Source organism: Vicugna pacos, chromosome 11 (assembly GCF_048564905.1).
Source record: "Vicugna pacos chromosome 11, VicPac4, whole genome shotgun sequence".
Taxonomy (NCBI): domain Eukaryota; kingdom Metazoa; phylum Chordata; class Mammalia; order Artiodactyla; family Camelidae; genus Vicugna; species Vicugna pacos.
The window spans coordinates 52,541,389-52,563,742 of record NC_132997.1 but is presented as its reverse complement, the minus strand read 5'-3'; the positions used below and the strand labels follow the sequence as shown (position 1 = coordinate 52,563,742).

Below are 22,354 nucleotides of genomic sequence, written 5' to 3'. Positions count from 1 at the left end.
CTTGGAAACATGTTAGAAACTGGAACACTCAGGCCCCACGTCAGACCTAGTGAATCAGAAGCTCCGGGAGTACGGCCCCACCAATTTTGCTTTTAACAAGCTTTCCAAATGATTCTGATGCACCTTGAAGTTTGAGAACTATTACTCTGGGACACAATTATAATAGTTTTAGTGCTATGATTGTAGTTGTACTAAGCACCCAAACGGTTCACAGGTAGGGAGGCGAGAAATGATGTAATAACTGGCTTATAGTTCCGGCATGAATAGTTCCTCGAACTCTCATCAGCCCAAGAAAAAGTACGAGAGAAATGTGGAAAATCTAACAGCACATCTTGAATTCAGCCTCATAAGACACAATATTCAACTGATGAAAAAGAAACTAAACTTTGGCCCAGGTACACATTTTTGCTATGCGGTTGTGACATATCAGCTGCTAGGATCATGAACACAAACTACTCATATTCAAGTATAATACACGTGTCATACAACGTGTTTCCCGAGAACCTGAAGAACAAAATTCCTTAGCAACGATCCTGAAGAGCAAACCAAGTTATGTTCTCTAACGCTGTTCTATCAGGAAACGAAAGGTAATAATCCAAGCAATTTTTGGGAAAGGCGCTTCAAAGGTCCTAGCCCTTACGCCACAATGGTGCTCACAATGGGAGATGCCTCTCCATCTGAAGGACGAACTCTGCTCGCCGTAGAGCACGCGCTTACCCGCCGGGCCAGTTTGCATCACGTGACGTATCTCGCGGGCCTCTGGCTCTCATCAGTAACATCCCCAAAGATGCCTGATTGTTTTCTTTTCTTTAAAGAAAGCTGACCCCAATCTCCAATAAAAAAGAGAACAACAAATTACAAGAATTGATCTTTTCTGATTTTCACTGTTAGCTTCTTTTCCTCTTTATGAGCAATATTACGGCACTACTTTTTCCTTATTGATCGGGCGTTTCTCTGGGCAACTCCCTGCTCTGGGTCTTTGCGGACAGTAGGCGCTGGCGGTGTGCGTCACTGTCCGCCGCCGGGTCACTAGGCTTCTCCAGTCAGGCCGCCCCAGCCAGCCTCGTTTCGTGCCCCGGCCTCAATGTCCTTCCCCCGGTGTGCCCTGCTGTGGGCTCGGCTCCCCGCGGGGCGCCACGCTGGCCACCGGGCAGGCGTCTGCTCCGCCTTTCGCGCCCACACCGGGCCCTTTCCTGGGGCTCTGGGGCGCCTTCCTGCCGTTGCCTCCGCCTCTTCCTCTGCCTCAGGAGGCTCCAAAGCCCCGAACACGTCCTTGTTCGTGCCGCTGACTGTGAAACCTCAGGGTCCCAGCGCGGATGGCGACGTCGGGGCCGAGCTAACGCGCCCTCTGGACAAGAGTGAGTGCAGGAGCTGGCGAGGGCGGCAGGGGTGGTATCTGCAGGGCCAAGGCTCGAGGAAGCTGCTCCCCTTTCCCCTGGAGACCCGAGGTCCCCTGGAGCGTTGTCATCGTGCCTGTCATATCTGCCTTCCTTGCTGGTTTGTGAGCCCCTAAAGGCTTGAGACTGTGTCTGATTGATCTTTTAATCTGCTACCCTAGAAGTTGCCTTCTCCCTTTCACTGTTCTCCTCTGAACGGTTTAAACCCTCTTGTGATGGAACAGTTCACCTTTTTTGAGTCGTTAGGTGGACAACTTATTTTTTAGCACCCTCTTTTTCCTCTCCCGCTGCCCAGAACTATTGCCCCCAAGAAGGGACCAAGGAAGTGGGGCAATAAAAAGCCAGAGGAGGACTTCCTTCATGATTTTTTCTCATTGACTGGGCACCTACGCAAACCAGGGACTGTGTTAGGCTGTGTGATGGTTGCCAAGAAGAACCAGACTCAGATCCAGATCTCTTTCGCTCCAGAATCTTACAGTCTCGTGGGGAGGAAGGACATATGGATGACCAGCTGTACTACAAGGGAGAACATGATAAGGGTGTGCTCGCCAAAGGTGGTAGGTACCCTGATCATCCAGGGCTCCAGAAGGGAATGGCTTAGCATCAGCAAGTGGCAAGATATCCATCCTGTTGCTTCCCTGCAAAAAAATTGTTTAATATTTTTCCAATGTCTCCAGTTTAAAAGGGTCTCCAGTTCTTGAAGGCCCTGCCTGATCTGACCTGAGTACCTCTTGGAGAGGCTTCATTGCATGCCATGCTCCTTGTTTCAGCCGTGTTGATGAAATGTGCACTTGTGCTCCAGGCCTTTTACACATGCTATTCCCTCTGCCTGGAATATCTCTGTGGTTCTATCTTCATCTTCTTTTTTTTTTTTTTTTCCAAAATAGCAATGGCTAATACTGAGTGTTTACTAGAGACAGGTACTGCTTAAGCATGTAACTCATTTAATTTTCACAATAACCCTTATGAGGTAGATAGTCTATCCCTGACAAATACCTGCTGCATATCTAATATGTGCGACTCTGTGCCAAGCACTGTTCTAGTCACACAGTAGGTGTTATTATATATATAATATATATTTCCTGGTTGATGGTAACACATTTAGCCATGTGAAGGTAAATTGACTACAAGTAGAAAGATGGTGCATATTTGTGATAGTCATACAGCACTTAAGTGACTGGCCTGATTTACCATTTCCTTACCTTTTCTCCATTTCCCAAATGCTAAAATGAGAATAATATTTTCTCTGCTTATATCTCTGGATTGTAAAAGTAATAACATGTTTGGTAATGCACTTTGAAAAGTGTAAAAGAATGAACAAATGTAAACTATCACTTGTACTAAACATTTGCTATTTGAAAAATGGAATTACCCTGCAGTAGAATCTGTGGATGTGTAGAAGCTGGGAAAGCTTCCTCTAGGAGCCCAAATAATCTACTCCACCTATATAATATAGGTTGATGTGAGGATTTAGCAAAATATGTATTTTTAGGTTATTGTATAAGTAAAGAATTTCTTTTTCCTAAGCCTTTCTTTCTTTAGACTGTTAATAGCTAGTGTGAAATTCCTTAGATGTATTTCTACTCATAATCAGCTAGCTCCACCAGAGCAGTGTTTTGAAGTCCTTTGGGCACTATTATGATTTTCTAAGTGTTTGAAAGTTCTAGCAATGAATGAAGTGTGGCCACTTTTGATGGCAGAGTGGCCCACCTCTTTCTGGGAAAGTTGACTAAGCGGGAAGTTTGGGATAGCCTCAAGTGGAGTAGTGAAGAAGGAAGGTAGTACCCAGGCATTGAGGTTAGCTAGGTGAGCCCTGGCTGCCTGTGGAATGCTACATGCACTCCAGACTATGATCTTCTGATTTTTGATTGATCATTGGTTGTTTACAGGAGATAGCAACAATAAATAATATTCATGGTGAATTTTATTAGCAGCTGTGACAACTAGGAAAGGTATCGGATTAATTGAGGCAGGTTTTGGCAGTTTCCTCATAGATTATAGTAGTGGCAGATGGGTAGATGCAGATTGGGATTGGAACTTGGACTCATAGAGCTGTGACAAGAGGGTTGAAGCCACTTTAGCTCCCTATTAGTAGAGTGAACTGGAATCAGCGTTTTGGGGAAGCTTGCTTGTCAAAACACCTGGACTGTTATGTTTTGGTACATTACTTATGAAGTACAGAATTAGGATGTAATGCTAAGGGGGTCAAGATTATGGAGACAGTTTCTGCTTTGGCTGTTAGGTGACACTTGTCTGACCAGAGCACATTTAGCTTCCTGGGTGAGACTCGTGCTGTTGGTTACGAGAGGAAACTTAAGAAAGAGCAGAGGCCTAACAAAGCCATTATAATTTGATGTAAGTGTATCAGGTACAGGCACATTTAGGGGTGAAGGAAATAGTCAGCTCTCATACCCATCACCTGAGAGAGATGCAGAAAGGTCAGAGGCTTTTGGCCTAATGCAGCTGTCTGCTGCAATAGGGACAGTTTCAGTAAATCTATTACCACTTTTTATAATTCCCTTTGGATGATACGAAAGGTTCAGCTTGAGAACAGTATTCCAGTACATCTTCATATTTCAACACCAAGGGTGGTAATACTACTAGTTGTAATATTAAAAGAGTGGAAACTAAATGCCACTACTAGGTAGCCTTTGATCTTTTCAGGATTGATTATGAATTTCCTTTTTGGACCCTAGAGATGTTCTGATCAATTCTGATCACTTCTCTCCACCTGTGTCTCCACTGTGGCTTTGACCTTTCCGATTCTGTTACAAAGCAGTTGAGTTTTTGTACCTGTTTCTCCAGTGAGCAAGTAGCTTTGGTGTACTGAGAAATGGACTTCTAGTTAATTATTGATGAGTATAGTGAAACAAGTGAATTAAAACATTTTAACAAAATGGGTAAATCATAAGGTTTAAGCAGTCCCGAGCGTTAGTAGTACTTTGTTCTTCATTGGGAAGTAAGTGGAGTGAGTAAAGTGGGTCATTTTTGTGTAAAGACTCATGTGAGGTATATTTACATTTTAGAAGAGAACCTATTATTAAATCCCAAGCTTCCATTGTAGGAAGCTGGAAGAAAGCTGTTAACTGGTTAAAAGTTGTAGTGACTGAGTATTTCTACTGTGGCTGAAATCTGTAGAGTGTTTCCTTTAATAACTGTTATTTTTTTAATGAGAAGTAATTATGACCCAGTCAGGCCAGTTAAAGCTTGATTTTTATGAAAAACAAAACTATGTTTCCATATACTTCTGTAGTAGATTAAATTTTTTCAGTGATATTTCCATTGTGTTAATGTTACTGCAGTTATCTTTTAAATTTTAGATTAAATAACAGAGAAACTTCACTTTAATGTGTGTGGGTAATCACTTTTTAAAACAGCTATGAAATATAATTTGCATGTCATAAAGTTCATGCATTTAAGGTGTGTTATTAAATAGTATATTTGCAGGGTTATGTAACTATCACCATGATCTAATTTTAGAAGATTTTCATCATCCCCAAAAGAAATCCCATACCCAGTAGCAATTACTCCCATTCCCCTAGCCCCCATTCCCCTCTGCTCAGCCCATGGCAAACACTAATCCACATTCTAGTTCTGTTCGACATTTCATATAAATAGTGTCATACAATATGTGGTCTTTCCTGACTAGTTTTGTTCACATAGCTTGAACAACCTCATATTTTTGAGGCATTTTAAATTGAATGAAGTATCATGATTCTTGCATAACGCTGGAGTGTTAGTTACAGAAAATGTGTTAATTTTCTAATAAATGTGATGTTTTCAGTTTGTATTGTGTTTATAGGTCAGCGGAATTTCCCCAGATAGTTGCATGTGCTTTTTTTATTTGTCACTGATTTTTCTACTATTGTAAAGAAATGTTGGCCCCACTGGGTACAAAGTAACAAAAACCCAGAAACATCAGGATAGCTGCCTGTGATGGGAGGTATACATGTATGCATCTTACATTTAGTTGTGGGCAAACCTGATGGCAAAACCAGCGATTTTAAAGTTTCCGCAGTTTGCGAAATAAATTTTTGCTAGTGAGATGCTTCTTTCAGTCTTAATTTCTTCAGTGAGTTTTGTGTTTTGTGACTACTTGAAAATGTAGTTGGTACTCTTGCAGGAAGTAAAAATATAGGCCATCTGGCCTTTCTGTATCTCCTGGGCAAATCTCCAATTTTGGCCTGCCTTTTCAGCAATGTAGAGTGTATGGCTAGATCAGTAAAATGTTCATCTCAACAGAATAACACAGTAGTATTTTAACATATGCGATGTTAATACAGTCTCAGCTTGATTAATTTAAAATGTTTTCACCTGTAATTTTTATGGTGGCACGTTATTTCAGTAGACATCTAATTCAACCTCCACTACAGCACAGTAATTTCTCTGCTATCACTCTTGAAATACAGTTATCTAAGTCTTGCTTGTGTACTTTCAGTGACAAGGAGCTGGCATTTTTGTGAGGCAACCTCTTTTTCCTGCTCTAACTTTTAGAAAGTTCTTGTATGAATTCCACTGAAATCTGTTTCCCTTACTGCCCACTAATTTTAGTTATGCTATCTAGAATGAAATACATGTAATCTGTTCTCCCTAAAGTCATCTTGAAGCTAATGATCATCCCTGGCTCCTTTAGTTATTCACATAAAAGCATAATGATCTGGTCCATGCAGTATTGGTTGTTTTTCTAGATATCTTTTAGCTGCTCACTATTAGATGTTCAGATGATTTTAAGTAAACAAAACAGACCATGGTTATCTAAAAGTGGCCTGATGGAGGGTAGGGTGATTCTAATCCTGTAGCACCTTGCTTTTTCCTCTGCAGTATAATAGGAATATTGCATCATTTTACTTTTATACTTTTTCTAGACACTATTAAACCAGTAAGAGCTTGTAATTAAAACCTTCAAGTTCTTAGAACACTTAGTAGACTGCTGTCTTGAGTGTCAGGACTTCAAATTTCCTTTGCTTTTTGGGCATTTCTCTATCTGGAAAACAAATGTTAAACATATGTTAAATTTTTATATCTTTCTTCCAGATGAAGTAAAGAAGATCTTAGACAAATTTTACAAGAGGAAGGAAATTCAGAAACTGGGTGCTGATTATGGACTCGATGGTAAGGCTAATAAGATTTCCATTAGAGATATTTTATTACTGCACTTTTGTCATTATCATGTGGGACATTGTGTGGCCTGGACATAAGTACATAGCTGTAATCTGGAAGATGTCCCTGACTTTTGCTTCCATTGGAGCAGGAGATTGGCAAGATGCAACTGGTGAGTCAGACACATCACAAAGGAGCTCTGTATTCAGCTTTCCTTCGTGTTGTACTAGGACTTCAGTTTTAGCCCAGATCATAACAAACCAGCTATACTTCAATGAGTTAGGTGTGATGTGTATGTGTACTTTTTTTAAATGAGAAATGAGATGAAAACTAAGCCCTACCTATTTTGATTTTGTGTTTTCCACAGCTCGTCTCTTCCACCAAGCTTTCATAAGCTTTAGAAATTATATCATGCAGTCTCATTCCCTGGATGTGGACATTCACATTATTTTGAATGATATTTGCTTCAGTGCAGGCAAGTTTTAGAGACCTCTTAAAATCCTATTGAACATACTTTCTATTTCTTCCTGTACTTCATGTTTATTCTCAAGTTAGGGCTTATTTGCTTTAGAATAGGCCCTGTTGACATCCTCTGTAAATAATTCAGTGCTTTCATAGGAGGCCTTCTAGGTCCTTTTGCTTGTATAGTGGTTCCCTGAGCTAGTTATTAAATCACGCATATGTCTTAGACAGGAGGGAGACTGAGGCCTTGGTCTGTCACAGTCTGCTCTTCACTGTGTGGTAATATAGGCTGCTACGAAATGAACCTTCACAAAAGATAGAATTAATACATAACAGATTCCATCTGTTTCTGCCACTGGCTTCTATCTCCCTCATATCTGGACAAAGCTCTTGACGTAAAAGAAAAACAATGTAAGAACATCATTGTTCTGTTCCCATAGGCAGTTTGCCCTGGGCCAGGCACTGAGGTAGGACCTGGATACAAAGCAGAATGGGACACAGCCCCACCCTCCTCAAAGCCACTAAGGTGTGGAGACTTCTTGCTGAGGAATCAATTCACTTTCATATTTTGTCTCGCAGTGGTCTCTAGTTTACAAAATACTTGCACCCCACCCGTATTTCTCTTCAGTAACCACAGGCCTTCTCTCTGATGTATATTTCCAGGTTCTTTGTTTAATTAACTTTTATCAATACTGATCTTTACTTCTTTGCATTAAAGAAGTAGAACCAGGTGGTTGACAGCCAGTTTTCTGTCTTCCAAGAAAATATTAGTGAAATAAGAAGGAAAACATAAGACAAAGGATCTCAGGAAAGGATAGAGTTCCTATGCTGGGGTTTTTCTTTTTAGTCTGGCAATGTCCCCCTAACTTAGCTAACTTAGCTCACCAAGAAAAAAGTTTTCACTAGGTTCAGTTATGGGTAACATTTAGATTGCACATGTTACACCCGTGTTTTATTTTCCAGCTCATGTGGATGATTTATTTCCATTTTTCTTGAGACATGCAAAACAGATATTTCCTGTGTTGGACTGTAAGGATGATCTACGTAAAATCAGTGACCTAAGGATACCACCTAACTGGTTAGTTTCTTTATTTGTGGGATTGAAATTTTCAGTTTCTAATCTTGGGAAATTAATACTCATTATATATTTTTATTGTATGCTGGGTGATAAATCATAAGTAGTCTAGATTATAAAGTAGTCTAGATTGTATTGTTTTCCCTAGAAAAATAAGCAGTTAATCTGGCAGGCAATTAACTGGTGTCCCCACTTTCATCCTGATCAAATGTGGTTTTAGGTTTTATTAGGGCAGATGTAGAATAGCCCTTTCTTTAGAATGTTATCCATACAATTCAGATGTGGCCTTTCTGATGTCTCAGCTGAATACCTAGGCTGTTAATGAGCTCTCTTCACCAACGTTGTGGCTGGAACTCCAACATCTCTAGCACTTTGTCACCTCTTTGAGACTTTCCATTCAAACTCTTAGTGAGCTGTCCTCTGCTAGGCCCTGCACATGTTCAGCCCAGCCCTTGGCCAAGAATGTAAGGAACCCCCACACAGACTTTAAGTACTTCCCCTCTGCTCTACCTTTTCTTCTCTTTCACACTCTAGCCTTCAGATTCCAGCTGCTTCAGTAGCTTTGAACTTGATTTCTATTGCTCAGCTCAGTGGGACTATTGTACTTTGCTTGGCTTCCACCTCCCTGTGCCCTACTGGGGTACAGCAGGGCTCATCTCAAGTCTTCTATTCTTTTAGGGCTTGTAGTCCTGCACTGCCTGTTGTCCATGTCCCCAAGCAGCTGCTGTATATATTTTGTCCAGTTTTGTACTTGTTTATGGTGAGAGGGCAAGTCCAGTACCATTCATCATGGCCAGAAGCAGAAGACTCTATTGTATATGCTGAAATTCAGAAGTCTGGGAGTATTTACTTATAGGGCTGTGTAGAGTTGTGGAAATAATGTGAACGTATCTCTAGAGCTGATAGCAGTTTAAACTGAAGTGAGTCTTGGGGGAAAAGAGATTTGTACAATGGCAAGAATATCTAAGAAATTAATTTCATTTGGGTTTTCCTGTCCTCTAGTTAGTAAATATCATTCTTGGAAAGCAGTCATTTTAGTGTGGATATGAAACTTATCATTTAATTTAGTTTTTCAAAGATACTATCTTTTGAATGTTAAGAGGATATTTCATTGGAATTTTTTTCATTTGATACCTTTGCCAGGATTTTGAAGTTAATGGGATTAAGCTGTTTACCTGCTGACGTTCTAGGTACCCAGAAGCCAGAGCCATGCAGCGGAAGATAATATTCCATTCAGGTCCCACAAACAGTGGAAAGACTTACCATGCAATCCAGAAATACTTGTCAGCAAAATCTGGAGTGTATTGTGGCCCTTTAAAATTACTGGCACATGAGATCTTCGAAAAGAGTAATGCTGCTGTTAGTATATTACCAAATATTTGCTCTTTTTCTTGTTAATTTGGGGGAGGGTAGAGTGAAGGGGGCAGAGGGGAGGGGCACACATAGTAATTTACTGTTAACAAAAATTGCCATGTGCATTGCACCTAAGAAGCCATCATTTATGAGACATAGCATTATTTTATGTACAACGAAAAAAGCAGAGAAAGAAAATGATGCTCCCAACTGAATTCTGACATGCCATCCTTTGTTAAGAGGTATCCTGATTTCTGAGATACTAAAATGTGAAAAAAGTGTTATTAGAGTGAGTAAAATACAATATTACAGAATATTTCACATATACAGAGATATACAGAGAATAACACAAATAATCTGAATCCGCTGCCCAACTCCCATCAGATTCTAACGTTTTGCCATACTTGTTTTTCTTTTTTTACTTTAAGAAATAAAGTATTATTGATATAGTTGAAACTCCCTCTGAGCCCCTCCTTTGCCACCTTAGAGTTAACCACTAGTCTGTTAGAATGTTTAATTTACCTTTTTTAGATTAGACTTCTGATGCTATCATCTAGAACTAATGATAAAAACTGAAGCCACCTTTTCAAACCTGAAAAGGACTGAATTCCCTGTGGACTGATGCATCATTTCAGTAAATGGGCCACGTTTTGGTTCATTGTTTTATTATGACTTTATAATGTGATTTAACCAGTTTTGGTAGGTAGTTTGCATTCTGTATTTTTTGTTCTGAATAATTTGTGTAATTTGCATACATAATGCCTCCTCATTCATAAATACTTAAAAGTATTTCCTCAGAACAAAGACTTTCTTCTACATAACCTTACGATATTCATCTAAAGCAAGCCATTTAATATTGATAGAATACCATGTTTTAATCCATAGTCCATATTCAAATTTTGCCAATTGTCCAGTAACACCACCACTCCACTCCTGCCCCACTCCTCTCCCCACTGATTCTGTCTAGAGTCTCACACTGTATTTTATTGTCATGTCTCTAGTTTCCATTAATCTGAGACAATTCCTCAGTCTTTCTTTGTCTTTCATAACCATTACATTTTGGAAGACTACAGGTCAGCTGTGTTGTAAACTGTCACTCAGTTTGGGTGTATCTGGTGTTTCCTCATAATTTGTTTTCGGCTACTAGGTAGACCAGCTGTTACAGTTTGCCTGGGCTTTCCCAGATTTAGCACAAAATATTCTTTGTCCTGGGGAACCTCTCAGTCTTGGGCAGACTGGGGTGATTGATCACTCAGATCTACCATAGCATTGTTGTTGGTCCTTCTCAAAGAAATATACTAGGAAGTCTTTATATTTAATTTTATTTATTATATTTTTTGAACATAATTCATTTCATTTTAATAAACTGAAATAGTACAGAAACTAATGAAATAGTACAAAATTAAAAAGTGAAACTGCTACAGTTTCTCATGCTTTTATTACCTGAGAATTTAGCTGATTTGAAATGTTTCCAAATTTTTATAGCTTATGTAAGAGAGGCTTTTTTCATTAAAAATTTTTTCAAAAGATTGGCAATATTTTGTTTCAGCTATTAGACAAATAAATTGGTTGTAATGGAGAGAATACTCTATTAAACACCCCAAACTTCTTTTTTCTGTTGTTTTCCAGGTGGAAATAACGCCAGTCTTTTTGTCATCCTAGGGTGTCCCATGTGACTTGGTAACAGGTGAAGAGCGTGTGACAGTAGAGTCAGATGGGAAACAGGCTGCCCACGTTGCTTGTACTGTTGAGATGTGCAGTGTTACAACTCCTTGTATGTATACACTATTTTAAAAACTTTATGGTTTAGTATTTTTTAATTTTAAAACATAGATGAACATGTGGAATGTGTTTTTTATTGTGAAAAAAATTTTTAAGTTAAGACAAAGAAGGGAAAATAGTACAGCAGAAATCCATTATTTAACCACCACTTAAAAATGCCAAACTTTCTGTCATGTTTATTTTTAAACTTTATTTCCCTTTTTTTTCTTAAAAGAACTGAAAAGTTTAGTGTGATTTTCCTTTGTACCACTCCCCAGTTCGTCTCCTCTCTCCTCCTTTTTTTTTTTGTTTTAGTAGAGATACTGGGGATTGAACCCAGGACCTCATGCATGCTAAGCGTGCTCTCTACCACTGAGCTATATGTCCCCCGCACCACCACCAACTTTTGATCCAACTGCTATCAGATATTTAGTATATAGCTTTTCTGTCTTTTTTTTTTTGTATCACTGATAAATATTGCCTATCAATACTATAGATTGCATGTTTTAAAACATTTACATGATTATATTGCATTATTCCACAACTTGCTTTTTATTCTACACGTTTTTATTTATTTACTTATTTATTTAATTTTTGTTTGTTGGTTTTGAGGGGAGATGGTTAGATTTTTTTAGATTTAGTTTTAATGGAGGTACTGGGGATTGAACCTAGGACCTTATGCATGCTAGTCGTGCACTCTGCCACTAAGCTGTACCCTCCCCGCCGACACAACACGTTTTTAGGTCTAGTCTTGTTTACGTGTATATCAAATTTATTCATTTAAGCTGTTATATAGTACTCCATCTTATGACTAAAATTATTCATTCCTCTATTAAAGAATATTTAGGTTGTTTAAAGTTTTTCACTATTATATATAGCACCACAGTAAACTTCTACTTAAGTACTATAGTTTCCAACATATTTTAAATGAAAATTAGCTTTTTCCTTATTATGTAGGTAATCATTTCTTTATTGTATAAAATATATAAATAAATCCAAAGAGGAAAAAAATATATAATCTCCCAATTTCACACATCCGTAATCAATAAATGTTAACCCTGTGGTGTATATTTTGCAGACTTTGTATTTGTATTGTGTGTGCATATACTTACGTGTGTATTGGCGGGTGTGTATATTAAGTAAAATAGGGATTATATATTATATACTATTTGGTAGCTTGCTTTTTTAATTTTAATAATCTTAGCTTTCTGAGTAAATGGATAGTTTTTAAAAAATCAGTTTATTCTAAAAGTAATACATTGTAAAAATTAAAATAGCACATATAAATCAAAATTCCCTCTTCTGTTTCCTCTTTTGTAATCTTGTTTGTATACACCCAGATATGGTAAATAATTTTAAATCTGACGGCTTTGCAGTATAAAATTAGCTTTCTTTTGTTTCCAGGTGTCATTGTGGGCATATTAAATTTTTCCTTCTTTACTGTACTCTTCTCAGTTCCTTGGTATTTTGGGAAGAAACTAAAATATAATTTATATGACTTAAAAAGAATAAAATAATATGGTTGGAAACATTTTGACATTAGAAAATAAAATGGGGCACTTATTTTTACTGTAGTCATGAGCTTAAAACCCTACAAATGAGCAGAGCTGGAGCTCAGGGAATTAAACTTTCCACTCCACTTTCTGCTTCTGACACCTTCTAGGTTCCTGAGGTTGAAATGCTTCATTTATTGCTGTCTACTCCTTGTTCCCAAGGGATTCTTTTCCTGCTGTGTGGATGCATTCTTATTAGGCATATTCTTTAGGCTGCCTCTAAAATTGCAGTCAGTACAAAAAATGAGCCTACTCAATTTGAGAGGCAGTGCAGTAGAGTGATTAAGCTTATGAACATTGCAGATGGTCTGGGTTTGAATTTCATGTTTTTAGATCTTACACTTAACTAACTGCACATGCTGCAAAACCTTGGGCCAGTTACTTAACTTCTCTGGGCCTCAGTTTATTCTTCTGTAAAATGTAAATATAAGTAATGCTGGTACTTATTTAATGGGTTTGTTGTGAGGGTTAGATGAGTTATGATTGTAAAGCCTGTCAGAAAAGAAGCACTTAGTGAGTGATAATGATGATTATGGTGGCGTTGAAAGCTTGAATTTTGGTATTGTAATTTGTTTATAATACTACTTAAGTAGATTGTATTGCTCATGATGACCTTTTATTTTAAGATGAAGTAGCCGTGATTGATGAAATTCAAATGATTAAAGATCCAGCCAGAGGATGGGCCTGGACCAGAGCACTGCTAGGTTGGTGGTCTTAATGGTATAAAACCTGTGCTGTGTGACATCTGCATTGAGATGCATTTGTCTGCTTGACGTTGCTAAATAGAGCCACTATATACTCTCTTTTTGATACAAATCAAACAAAAACATCAGCTAACTGTGAGTTTTATTCTTTAAATATAATTTTAATAATGGAAAGTCCATTTTTCCTATTATAGAATTAGCATAACCATTTAATTAAAGTGCCCAAATCTTGCTGTATTTACACAACCACTATTAACATTTTGATGTTTCATGCCAAAGTATTTTCAATCCTCAATTGGTTGAATCTGTGAATGTGGAACCTGTGGATATGGGAGACCAACTGTGATTTGTTCCAGAGTTGAACATTTTCCCCTGTTATTAATGATGGAGTAAAAATCTCTGTGGCTGTAGCTATTTATTTATTTATTTAGAATAGACTTCTGAAGGTGGACTTCTTGAGGTCCATGGACATGAATGTTTCTCCTACTTAATACTGGAGTGAATTTTTAATCAGCATGTTGTAGAGCAGATGTTTCCAGATTTTAAAACAAATAGCTGAACTCTTTCTTCAAACAAAGAGTACACTGAAGCCTGTAATATAAGATAGATGAAAGTAGATATGCTAAGGGGTCAGGAGTTTGGAGTTTCTTCTATCCACCAGCCCTCAGCCTCTGAGGCACCTCAGTGATTCCATGGAGCCTAATCTGAAAAACAAAAGTATAGGACTGATGTTTAGGACTAACCATCAGAAAAGAATGCCAGGTTGTTCTTCTGTCTAACTTCACCCTCTAGTAGACCAAAAACCTTGGCTAAAGCAATTTAAAAGCCCTGAGATTTAGAAAAATGGTACTACTTTTTGCCCACAAGAAGGTTTTAGTTTTAAGGAATCAAAGAGATAATATTTATGAAAACAAGTTGGTATAGTTGTAAAGCAATAGGTAAGCAAACAAAATATTTTTGGTATGTAAAGTGTCACATATATGATTTTATATCTTTAAAATTCTAAAAATCCTGATTTTGCATTTAATAGGACTCTGTGCTGAAGAAATCCATTTGTGTGGAGAATCTGCTGCTATTGACCTGGTTACTGAGCTCATGTACACGACTGGGGAGGATGTGGAGGTACTAGATTATAAGCTTTGCTCCCAAGGTAGCATGTAGCAAATAGCCCAGAGTACCCAGGTGGTGGCTTCTTAGGCCCCAGATAGTGGCGAAATCAGAGCTTAACTAAAAAGAAAGCTTTATTTCCTTGTAATTGACTAGATCATACATAGTTGGTTGAACCTCATGATCCAAAGTTCTGGTCGAGTGGCATCACACCCTAAGTCTCCAAAAGGAAAGGAGATTCTTTATCTTTCTTTGACAAAACCTTTTGGAATTAAATAAATCAGGAATGTTGGAAGTTTGAGACTCAGCAAAAGTTTGTGATTTTCAAAGTGTCAGACATCAGATACTGGGGACTTTGATACATACCTAATTGGTAGAGATAGTTTGTATCCCTTTTTCAAATTCCTAGAATACAAAGTGACTGAAAAGTAGGATTTCCTTTTAGTCCTACTTTTCATTTTCTTTACTAGACTTCTATAATAAGATGAAGAAATATTTTAAAATTGATCTGCTACTTTAATTTTGTGCTCAGCTTTCAGGGAGAGATGGTGGAATGTAGTGGAAGAAATTCTAGGTTCTAATATTGGCTTTGCTATTATTTGTTTTGTGTTTTTAGGCAAATCACAGAAGGCTAGAACCAGAAAAATCCCCATCAGATCTGATCTTTTATTGGGCTCTTATTTTACTCTTTCATAAAATGGATATAACAATAATCCTTCTGAACTTACCAGGTTGCCATGAAAATCAAATATATAGGAAAGTGCTTTGAAAATTTATGAGACCCTGTATAACATTTTATTAATTCAGAAATACTGATAACTGATGGTAACATAATATCAAAATAAATGTTTTTCTGTATCTTCCCTTAAAAAAGTTGGAACTTGTTCATTTTTAGCTACTCTTGATTTTGAGTTTTTCACTTAAGTATTAGTCACAAGTTGAGTTAGGTGTATTACTTCACAATATCGTGTTTTTTATTGTAGGTTCGAAACTATAAGAGGCTTACCCCAATTTCTGTGCTGGATCACGCACTAGAATCTTTAGACAACCTTCGGCCTGGGGATTGCATTGTCTGTTTTAGCAAGAATGATATTTATTCTGTGAGTCGACAGATTGAAATTCGGGGATTGGAATCAGCTGTTATATATGGCAGTCTCCCACCTGGTAATTATTGGCTTTCATCACGACAGGATGTGAAGTCTCTTATTTTTTCCATTTATGTTGAGAATATGTATTGAAAACACAGTGAAAGATATGGAATTAGGTTGCCTGGTGTATGATTTGTTGTAGGTCATGTAAAATAAATATTTTATCTAGTTCATCTTATAGGGATAGAATTATTTTAATTATTTATAGTTCTTGTTGTTTGTAGCTATTATTAGACTATTTTAAATGTTGAGCTGATGATCTTACAGAAATGTTATTAAGATGTAAAGTTGGTAATATTCTTAAAGTTGTAGTCCTGAAATCTGTTAATAAGTGTCCTTAGAAATGATAAGGCTAGTGTGGTAGGGGATTATGTTGCTATGTGTGGGGATATTTAAAGGCATAGAAATAAAGGATAAGTGACTCTTTGAGGATATTAAAGAAATAAGTTTGAAACAGTAAGTTTTATCCATAAAAATGGAGAGTAGGAGGTAAGAGATTCCAAGATATACATAGTGTGATACAGTAAAAGATTGAGAACACTTATTTAACGTAAACTGTTTTATTTTAGGGACGAAACTTGCTCAGGCAAAAAAGTTTAATGATCCTGATGATCCATGCAAAATCCTTGTTGCTACAGATGCAATTGGCATGGGACTTAATTTGTAAGTAATTTGTTCTTAATAATCATGGATATTCAGTGGGTTAGGTGGCAATTAAAAAAACTTCTAATTGTTATCAGAATGACCAAACACATTGATTTAGGAGAATGAGTATTATTATGGTATAGATCTGAGATTTATCTTGCTTACACCTGTTGAGGTGATAAAGTAAAAATATCACATAACACTAGGACTTTTGAGTGCTGCTAACCTGTTAAATTTCCTCCCTTTATTTTCAGTGTCTCAGTCAACAAATTGTGTGCCTGTTATGCATGTGGGGTTAGCCATTATCTTTAAGGGCTAACAGTATGAAGCCTAAATATTCCTCTCTGGGGAATGGAGGCAAATTTGTCTTTATGGATGAACTATTCAAAGCTGTGAATAGCAGCCAACATTTAAAAGCCATTTGAGAGTACTTTGTGTTATTTGTAAAATTATTTTCTGTAGCCTTATTGAGGTATAATTTACATACTATAGAGTTCACTCATTTAAAGTGTATAATTTGATGCTTTTTAGCAAATTTACACAGTTGTTTAAAAAAATGTTATTGAAAGGGAAGAAAAAGAGTTACCAGCACACCCCCTTTACCTTATTTTGTCAACAGTGGGCAATGTTGCAAGTAGGCCTAGATTAGAATTAGAGTGAGCATTTCTGCAATGAACTGGATGATAGAGGGCTTTTCAGATGTCAGTCTGTGAGATCAGTTTTATTTCTATTTCAGGAGCATAAGGAGAATTATTTTCTATTCCCTTATGAAACCCAGTATCAATGAAAAGGGAGAGAGAGAAATAGAACCAATCACCACCTCTCAAGCTTTGCAGATTGCTGGCAGAGCTGGTAGATTCAGTTCAAAGTTTAAAGAAGGAGAGGTTACAACAATGAATCGAGAAGACCTCAGTTTATTAAGGGAAATTTTGAATAGGCCTGTGGATCCTATAAAGGTAAGGGGTAACACATTCCTTGCTTCTTCTCTGTGGAGTACAGTCATTCCTTCCTTGACCCACTTTCCAGGCTTTTGCCTCAAGACACCTGGAAACAAATAAGCAAAAAAAATTTTATGCGATGAAAATCATGTCAAGAAAGCCCTGCCTAATTGCTTTGGAGAGGCATAGAGACCCCCCGGGTCAGAGAATGGCATGCAAGTGAAAGATTCAGATTTTAGAAATATAACTATAATATAACAAGCTTAGTAAACCTGAGTTACCTTTAGTTCTTCATATAATCTAGCAGTAGGTGGGATAGGGACACAGTTGTTTCAGGTGGGCACACAGCTGTGTCAGCAGGCTGAATATTGCCAGAAACTTGAGAAGAAACCTTTGAGTGTGGGGCAAAAACAGCATCAAGCCTTACAACTTTGAGCCAGTAAGGACAAGGTTAAATTTTGGTTAGTGTAGTTAATGAGACAGAAATATATATATTGTAAGCAAACTAACTGTACAATTTAAAGTTGCCTGGAAAATTCACTTAACATGGCTTATCTCATTTTTAGTGACCGTAGCTAAAGGGATATGTAAATGAGATAATGCAAGGAACAGTTCCTGGAGGAAGGCCGTGGTTGAAATCATTTCTGTAGCTTTTGTTAAGAGTGCAGTTGATAATGGAACTTCCCCATTTCCCTCTTGTGTATCTCATTTTTTGTGTTCATACTCTTCCTCCATCCCATGAGTCATATCTCTCTCCTCCTTTCCTCATTCTTTATCCCATTCCCTTTCTCACTTCTTTTCTTGCTTATATTTACTTGTGGGCAGTTCTTAACATTGCAGTATATACAGTTAAAGAGATAACTGATCTCCAGTTTGGACATTTTCTCTTGTATGTATGTATGTCAGTTTTATTGCCCTGGTTAAAGTGATCAGATTTTCCTTGTTCATTTTTGTTCAAATGGAGAGAATTGAGACCCTGGAAACTATTTTTGGCACTCTGTCAGATCATCATAGATTTAGAAATATAACTAAAATGTAAGTGAAAGATTGACTACTCAATAGGAATCCTTGATTCATTTTACTGAGTCATCTCATCAGATGACTTTCCTATTGGTAATAAATGGCAAAATATGATTTTTTTTTCTATTTTACTCAAATTCTTGTCACTTAACTCATTTGGCAAGAGCTTACCCTGAATATAGGACTTTAGCTTAAAATAACTTAAGGAAACTTGTTGTTTAAAAAAAAAAGCTTATGGGTTCTTGTTTTTTTTTAATCAAAGGCAGCTGGTCTTCATCCAACTGCTGAACAGATTGAAATGTTTGCCTACCATCTCCCTGACACAACACTTTCTAATCTCATTGTAAGTAGAAACTCTTAAATCTCTTTTCTAAAAATGTTGGTACGTCAGACAATTACTGGGTAACCTCATAGACATGAATGGATAGTCTGTTTTTGTGAAGTTGCTGTTTATGTAGTTTATCTTGTAAGCGAAAGCTTTCTCTCAGAATCTTTTGGAACTTTTGTCCTGAGGAGTTTTCTAAGTATTTCAGGTTAAGGCCGTGGGGGAAGGCTAGTAGCTTGAGGAGGAGTGACTTAGGCAGGCCTTTCTGGAAGTCTGTTGATGGATTAAAGTGATTGTCTTTTGTAGACTTGAGTACTTTATTCATGCCTAACTAGGCCGTCCAGTAATTTAATATATTTTCCCCTCACCAGGATATTTTTGTAGACTTTTCACAAGTTGATGGGCAGTATTTTGTCTGCAATATGGATGATTTTAAATTTTCTGCAGAGCTGATCCAGCATATTCCGTTAAGTCTACGAGTGAGGTATGTTTTCTGCACAGCCCCTATCAACAAGAAGCAGCCTTTTGTCTGTTCTTCATTGTTGCAGGTGAGCCCTTATCTGTTTGATATTTTGAGTTGTTTCAAGTTGAGGCATTTTCCCCAAATAGTTCTTTGTTATTCAAAATAAAACAATCAGAGAGTACTCTTTAATATGAAATACTGTGTAAGAACTTATATATAAATGGCTCCTCTTTTCTTTGGAAAAAGAAGGAAATCATCCTCTTTTTTTTAAGTGCCTTTTTTAAAGTATTAAATGTTCTTTAAAATGTAGAAAAGTATAAAGAAGGAAAGAAACCAGCCTGCCTGTTGAGATACAGTCACTGTTAACATTTTGTTCTTTCTTTTCTAATCACAGACTGAAGTGAATTCTGATTCTTTGACCAAACCCCTTTCTGTTTCTCTCAGTTTGCCAGACAGTACAGCAGGAATGAGCCCCTGACCTTCTCATGGTTACGCCGGTATATTAAATGGCCGTTACTTCCACCTAAGAATATTAAAGACCTCATGGATCTTGAAGCTGTCCATGATGTCTTGGACCTTTACCTGTGGCTGAGGTACCAAATTTTCTCCTTTAAGTGCTCTCGTTTTTCCAAATAAGAGGGCAAATCAAAGGTTTTATGAACGGTCTTTTGCACTTTCAAATTAGGCACATATTTGCAGGGTGCTCTATTTTATATTTATTGTCCGTTAAGGCAGTTGACCCTAGTTTATACCCATTCCAAAAATGACTTCAGGAGTTCTTATAATTCTAGTTAAGACAGGTAGGTGAGAAAGTTTACTCACTAGATCCTTGTTATGCAAATAGTGGTCCCTGGACCAAAAGCATTGGTATCACCTGGGATCTCATTAAAACTAGAGACTTTCAGAGGCGGGGTAGTTATAGCTCAGTGGTAGAGTCCCTGCCTAGCATGCACAAGGTCTTGGGTTCAATCCCCAGTATTTCCATTAAAACTAACTAAATAAATAAATCTAATTCCCACCCCCCCCAATAAATAAAAGGTTATTTAGACTTGGTAGGGATTTAAAAAAAAAATAGAGACTTTCAGGCCCACCACGGACTTAATCAAATTCTACATTTTAACAAGATCCTGAGGTAATTTGTGTGTACATCACAACTTGAGAGGTACTGCTCTAGATCATTGATTCTCAAAGAAGGGGCATGTCCCAGTAGGGGAGCATATCATAATCACTTAAGATGCAAGTAATGATCTGTTCCCATCAGGACATATTCCTCAGGTGCATTGGGGCAGAAATAAAAGTTGAGCAAAGGCACTGATCACAGTTTGCAGAAACAGAATATTTTTAATTAATCAGTATCAAGATGTAGTTATGTCATTAAGATTAGTCTAGCAATTATGATAAGAGCCATTCCTTTAGTGTAATGTTTTTTCCCCCAGCTACCGGTTTATAGATATGTTTCCAGATGCCAGCCTTGTTCGAGATCTCCAGAAACAACTCGATGGCATTATCCAAGATGGTGTCCACAACATCACCAAACTGATTAAAATTTCAGAGACATATAAACTGCTGAATTTGGAGAGCTTATCAGAGAGCCAGTCCCGTTTGTCAGGAACATCAAAGAGCCAAGCTAGAAGGAATCGCAGCAGAGTTTTAGGGAGTAAAGCTGCTGAGCCACTCGCCCCTGATGCAGGAGAGAAATCCCTTGCTTCCAGATTGGTGCAGCAAGGACTCCTCACTGCAGACATGTTGAAACAGCTAGAAAAAGAGTGGATGACACAACAAACGGAGCATGGCAAAGAGAGAACAGAATCTGGGACTTATGCAAAAGGGACAAGAAGAAAGAAGAAGGAACCTGATTCAGATTAACTTTATTTTTATTTTTACAAATAAAAATCTATTTTAAAACCCTTTTTTCTTCATATGCATTTACTGCCTGCTGTGGTATGGTGGGTCTCTTTTACTGTTTGTTTGCTTAGAGGAAAATTAACTCTTAACTGTTGTTTGTTTCAGTGTCTTGGAGATTGTATTTAGAGCTTTGGCCATTTTTGGTATAGCACTGAGACAATGCACTATAAGGAACTGTGCATGGGAATAAAATCAGTTTGGTGAGCTGTTTTGACCAGTTTCCTACACCTTTGCTGAGGATGTCATGGGTGGAATTCTTTGATAGGCATTGCTGTCTATTGTACCCATGTAACAGAGGCTGTTCTAGGTGCTGGAAATATGCAGTAAGTGAGACATGTTCCTGCCCTCATGTAGATTATATTTTGATATGGTGACAGGAATAAGTTAACAAATAAATAATGTCAGTTCTGTGGGCACATACTGTCATCTGTCTAGTTCACTGTTATACCTGTGGTGCCTGGAATATAGCAGCACCATCAGTCTTTGTGAATGGATGTAATTTCAGAAATAAATGCTAGGAAGTAGTAGAATAAGGGAAGAGAGTGGTACTAGTGGACTATTTTACATAGAATGGGTAGTCTTCCTGTATCCAAAGGCCAGTCTGATGCATAGTGACCTTTACTTGTCCAACAAAGTTTTAAGCCTTGGTTAGCAACACAGCTAAAAGGAGGTAAACATAGGCTTTGGAGTTGGACAGGCTTTGATTTAGCTTCTCTCATCACTACCAGCTCAGTAATTTCGCCCTCTCTAGGGGTTAGGCTCTGCATCTGAAAAAGATGGACAATAACACCTACTTAGAGTTGTTTGAGAGGTTAAATGTGATGAGATGCCATTTAGCACAGGGCCTGGTATACAGGAAGTGTTTCATAAATGAATCTGAAGGTTTGGGTTCATTCTAGGCTGTGAATTGAGTTCTTAGATCATTCAAAGAACTGAACTAAATTTGTGAGCTACTGCTAAGTTGAGGCTGACTTCAGAGGAAGAATTAAACCTGATTTGGTTGCAACTGGTCAAGGAACAGCCGAGTTTGCTAAGCTAGTCATCTCTGACTTTTTCCTTCAGTCATTCAGAGTCCAGATGGTATTTCATTCAATTCAGATGGCAATCTTTATTTTCCGAAACTTTGCCTTCATAGAAATAAAGACAACAGGTGGCACTGTTTCTCCCTTGCTTGTGGATAGTGAAATGCTTTAGAAGGGCACACTTCTTTTGATACTTTGCATTTGAGCAACTGTAGCTTCTAGAATTTGCTTTTCTCTGTGACTTACTCCATAGCAGACAGTCCATTCTTGCTCAGATGGTCTCAAGAAATACTCATGAACTGAATTGAATAATGGATTTAGTCTCGTATTTAAGTGGTGAGATGCATCACTTCGAGGGTTATTAATTCTCCCACTT

The 22,354-nt window shown here is 37.7% G+C and overlaps 1 protein-coding gene across 2 annotated transcripts; it reads left to right on the top strand.

The window, feature by feature from the left end:
• Positions 1 to 1,004: 1,004 nt before the first annotated feature.
• On the top strand, positions 1,005 to 20,959 carry SUPV3L1 (Suv3 like RNA helicase). Of its 2 annotated transcripts, none has more exons than XM_006212893.4 (15): positions 1,005 to 1,358; positions 6,432 to 6,509; positions 6,865 to 6,972; positions 7,923 to 8,037; positions 9,225 to 9,393; positions 11,050 to 11,161; positions 13,328 to 13,405; positions 14,436 to 14,527; positions 15,496 to 15,676; positions 16,230 to 16,323; positions 17,042 to 17,261; positions 18,526 to 18,606; positions 18,960 to 19,136; positions 19,496 to 19,644; positions 20,488 to 20,959. In XM_006212893.4, exons 1-15 carry the CDS (start codon positions 1,085 to 1,087, stop codon positions 20,915 to 20,917), a joined length of 2,358 nt encoding a protein of 785 aa, XP_006212955.2. In that variant the 5' UTR covers positions 1,005 to 1,084; the 3' UTR covers positions 20,918 to 20,959. The 2 variants fall into 2 exon arrangements, with proteins under 2 accessions (XP_006212955.2, XP_072827502.1); XM_072971401.1 differs by lacking the exon at positions 1,005 to 1,358 and adding an exon at positions 1,592 to 1,954.
• Positions 20,960 to 22,354: the final 1,395 nt, after the last annotated feature.